The following is a 3,468-nucleotide window of genomic DNA, read 5'->3' as shown; positions in this document are numbered from 1 at the left end:
TCACAGATCACTTCCAAGTCGTTGGATTTCATCAAGGAAGAAGTCCATGTCTTTGTGTGAAACAAGTGGAGAAAAGACAGTCACGCGGAAAAAGTTGACCATGTCTCCAAGAGGCTGGTAGCCCACCATCAGCGTGCCTTGTTTCATCATACGCTCCTTGATTGTTGGAGCTACCTGTTAGTAAAAAACATTTATCTGTAATATTCACAAGATTATGGCTGCTTTTAACAAACAGGCTGCATTTCATCAACTCTAGAGAAGTGTGTGTGATATATATAAAAACAATGAAATCTCAAATGCTGATGCTTCAATGTTCAATCCAAATCTCACCAGTGCAATACAGAAACTTACATTAGCCAATTTGTTCTGGTAATCAGCATTTCCTTCCCTCCCTCTCAGACTCGGTGGTACGAACCAGAAGCATACGTTCACAAACTCTGGCTGTCCGCAGAATTCAAACATGCAGTTTTAATATTTTACTGACAAAATATGCATTTTAAGCTACAGAGATGAACTTACCTCACTTAGCAGATGGAATCCATCTCTTTTCTTCATTTGATTCACTAAATACCTGCAAGACAGATACTTGATGAAGAAAACAACTCACCGATGCTCCAGATGTAAAAGCGCAGACACAGGTTGTCAAAACAGCTGTAGAGGAATCATAGAGTGAAAAAAATGTTTTCCTGCAAAGCAAATCTAAATGATTAATGTTCTTCTTGTTGTGTTTAGAATAAGTGACAATGTGGTTTGTATCTTTTTGTATCTTTATTATTCGTCAGAGACTGCTTTTTGTCTGCACCGAACAGCCTAAAACATTTCTTCAAGGTAAAGTAAGTCAGTTTTTATAGATGTGAAAAAATGTGTGACATTTTTTTCTAAAATGTTTTTATTTAGCATATTTTAAATGTATTATAAAAGGATGTTACTGTTTTTTGTTTGGCTGCCTTGTTCCGCTGAGGTTATCACAGTGAGCAAACTCACATGAAAGATTTGGTTTTACGCCAAACATGATGCAACTTGGGCTCAACCCCACAACTTCATTATTACAAGACTGCAGCACTGACCCCCGAGCTGCCACTGCCTCAAGGCACATCTGAGAGTGAGCAAATTATCTTGGAATATAAATCCTACAGTGAGCTGTATCTGCAATAAACTGAGACTGCATTCAATTTACCTGTGAAATATTAAAAAAGAAGTTGCATTTAAGATGTTGGCATTATTGAGTCTATGCAAAGCCTCCTCAGACAATAGACAACAATCTGTTATTTACCTCACAAGAATAAAAGCTTTGTCAACACGCTCTTCCAAGCCACATGAGCCGACAGCTTTCCACATCAACCACAACTTCAGGCAATCCACTTTGCGGCTGCACTGCACAGACTTATCCCCGACGTCCAGGTTCACATCGTAAAACTTGTCTTGTTGGAAAAGATACGAGGCATTTGAGCTGTGGCACCGCTTCAGTAAGTTCTGAAGACAATTGTAAATAATAATAAAAATGATGGGCCTGTTTAACCAAAACTCAGCAGTTATTAATGCATAATGAGTGAAATCAAACCGTGGTGTCTTTGAGCAGCAGGGCAGAACACTGCAGGCCAGCTACCAGCATTTTGTGGGGATTCCAGGCTACTGAATCTGCTCTTGTGTCACACACATATACGTATAATGTAAATAATGACAGCAGCTTCAAAACCGTTTAGTTTTGCTCATGCAAGCTAAACACGAAGGTCATCACAAAGTAAAATACACCTTAAGTTAATACCTGTGAACACCTTTCATTAGGTGTCGGTGCTGCTTGGAAAAGAGCACACTTCCTCCCCAGGCGGCCTGAAACAAGACAAAAGTCAAAGCTCCTCACAATAAAGAACTTACTAATACAAGACAGTCTCATGGAGGACTCACGTCGACGTGCATCCACAGCTTGTGTTTGTCACAAACATCGGCTATTCCATCCAGCGGGTCGAATGCACCCTGCACCGTGGTGCCCGCTGTGCAGCTCACTAGAAGTGGAACTACACCCTGACAGCAGAAAACAGGAAGTGAGTCTAATTTATGTCAACTTGAAGTTTGATATGCACAAATGTATCTTTTTATATAATGTGCTTAAGGAAGTTTACCTGAGATTTTAAAAGCTCTATCTGTTCATCCAGGTCCTCTGGGATCATATGACCTCTATACGATACGAGAATGTGCACAAGTAAAGGAAATCAGGCAAAATAAGAGACTGAGACTGGCAAAGCACGAGTCTTGGAGTGTTTTCTTCAGTCGTATTAGATTATACACATTGTTTTCCTACTTCTACATGATAAAAATCGACATTACCTTTCATCCACCTTCACCAAGATGACATTATCTGTTCCAAACCCCAGAAACGCTGCCCCCTTCTTCACAGAGTAATGGCTCTAAAACACAAGATACACGCTTCTGACATGTGATTTTCATCCAACTCCTCAGATCAAGTTTTACTCTGTAATCAGACATGGAGTGCTGAACATCTGTCCTGACCTCTGGAGATGTGAAGATGGCCAGGCGTGGGAGAGCCCAGAGGCCCTGACTTTTGACCTTTGGGAAGAGTCTGTAGCGTGCGAGGTTCATGGCATACATGTTGGAGGTGGACCCCCCAGGGCAGAAAATACCATCGCCTTCTGTCCAGCCCACCAGCTGACGAAGGCTTCTCAGAACCTCGAGTTCCATCAGCACAAAGACTGGTGCCACTTCGTAAGTGAAGCTGCAGGAAACATTTACCATCTCTGATCATTAACGGGTTGGAACTCTTCTTGTACACTCAAGATTTTGTTTTTTATTTTTTAAATACGGATCTGAAGGCGGTGTCACAGAGCTACAACTTTTGGGAGGCGAGTTGGTGGAAAAAATCCCTCAAAACTGAGAGAAAATGTGCATTTTCCATTAGTTTCACTGAACTCTGATGTTAGCAACCAAGTGACCAGCGAGATGCGTGGTCGAGTTTGGAGTGGACACTTGTTGAAAATCACAGCCTATTTTCGTGTGTCCATTTTGAAAAACTGTATTTTTGGCCATGCACATTATTTTGTTCCCACCTCAGCAGCTGCTCCCACATTTATGATTTAATCTGCTGGAGAGCTTTGAATTAAAAACATATGGACATCAACGGAGATGTTTCTTGTCAAATCTTTCCTTGGACATCATTCTGTTTAAAACTATAACGTTAACTCACAGTATAAAATAAAATGGTACCTGATTAAATGAATATTTCTTTATCCAACGGCAGATTTTTTTTTTTTTTAAGAATCATTAAAACAGGAACATCTGTTGCCTGGAAAGTTATTTAACAAATGTAAATGAGTTCTACATTTTATCAAATATTGCAGAACTAAATAATTATTTTTCACAATACGTTTTGTTACAAAATTTGTAACAATTGTTTTAGGATTGCAATAGTTTTTTTTTTTTAATCTAAAATAATTTGTGTGGATCTTTTCTTGT

The 3,468-nt window shown here is 39.6% G+C and overlaps 1 protein-coding gene across 1 annotated transcript in view; it reads right to left on the bottom strand.

The window, feature by feature from the left end:
- The window catches only part of csad (cysteine sulfinic acid decarboxylase), an 89,509-nt gene continuing 86,041 nt past the window's right edge, over positions 1-3,468 (bottom strand). Inside the window, exons 2-11 of the mRNA XM_037684481.1 lie at positions 2,509-2,753; positions 2,326-2,405; positions 2,121-2,175; positions 1,906-2,022; positions 1,766-1,830; positions 1,562-1,643; positions 1,274-1,473; positions 520-571; positions 352-441; positions 1-174 (exon numbers count right to left, since the gene is read on the bottom strand). Of these exons, the coding sequence (XP_037540409.1) occupies positions 1-174; positions 352-441; positions 520-571; positions 1,274-1,473; positions 1,562-1,643; positions 1,766-1,830; positions 1,906-2,022; positions 2,121-2,175; positions 2,326-2,405; positions 2,509-2,753 (1,160 nt within the window). The remainder of the gene's footprint in view (positions 175-351; positions 442-519; positions 572-1,273; positions 1,474-1,561; positions 1,644-1,765; positions 1,831-1,905; positions 2,023-2,120; positions 2,176-2,325; positions 2,406-2,508; positions 2,754-3,468) is intronic.

The sequence above is a fragment of the Nematolebias whitei genome, chromosome 11 (assembly GCF_014905685.2).
Source record: "Nematolebias whitei isolate Nwh7 chromosome 11, NemWhi1, whole genome shotgun sequence".
In the NCBI taxonomy this organism is placed as follows: domain Eukaryota; kingdom Metazoa; phylum Chordata; class Actinopteri; order Cyprinodontiformes; family Rivulidae; genus Nematolebias; species Nematolebias whitei.
Note: the sequence above shows the minus strand (reverse complement) of the source record. Positions and strands in the feature narration are given on the sequence as shown.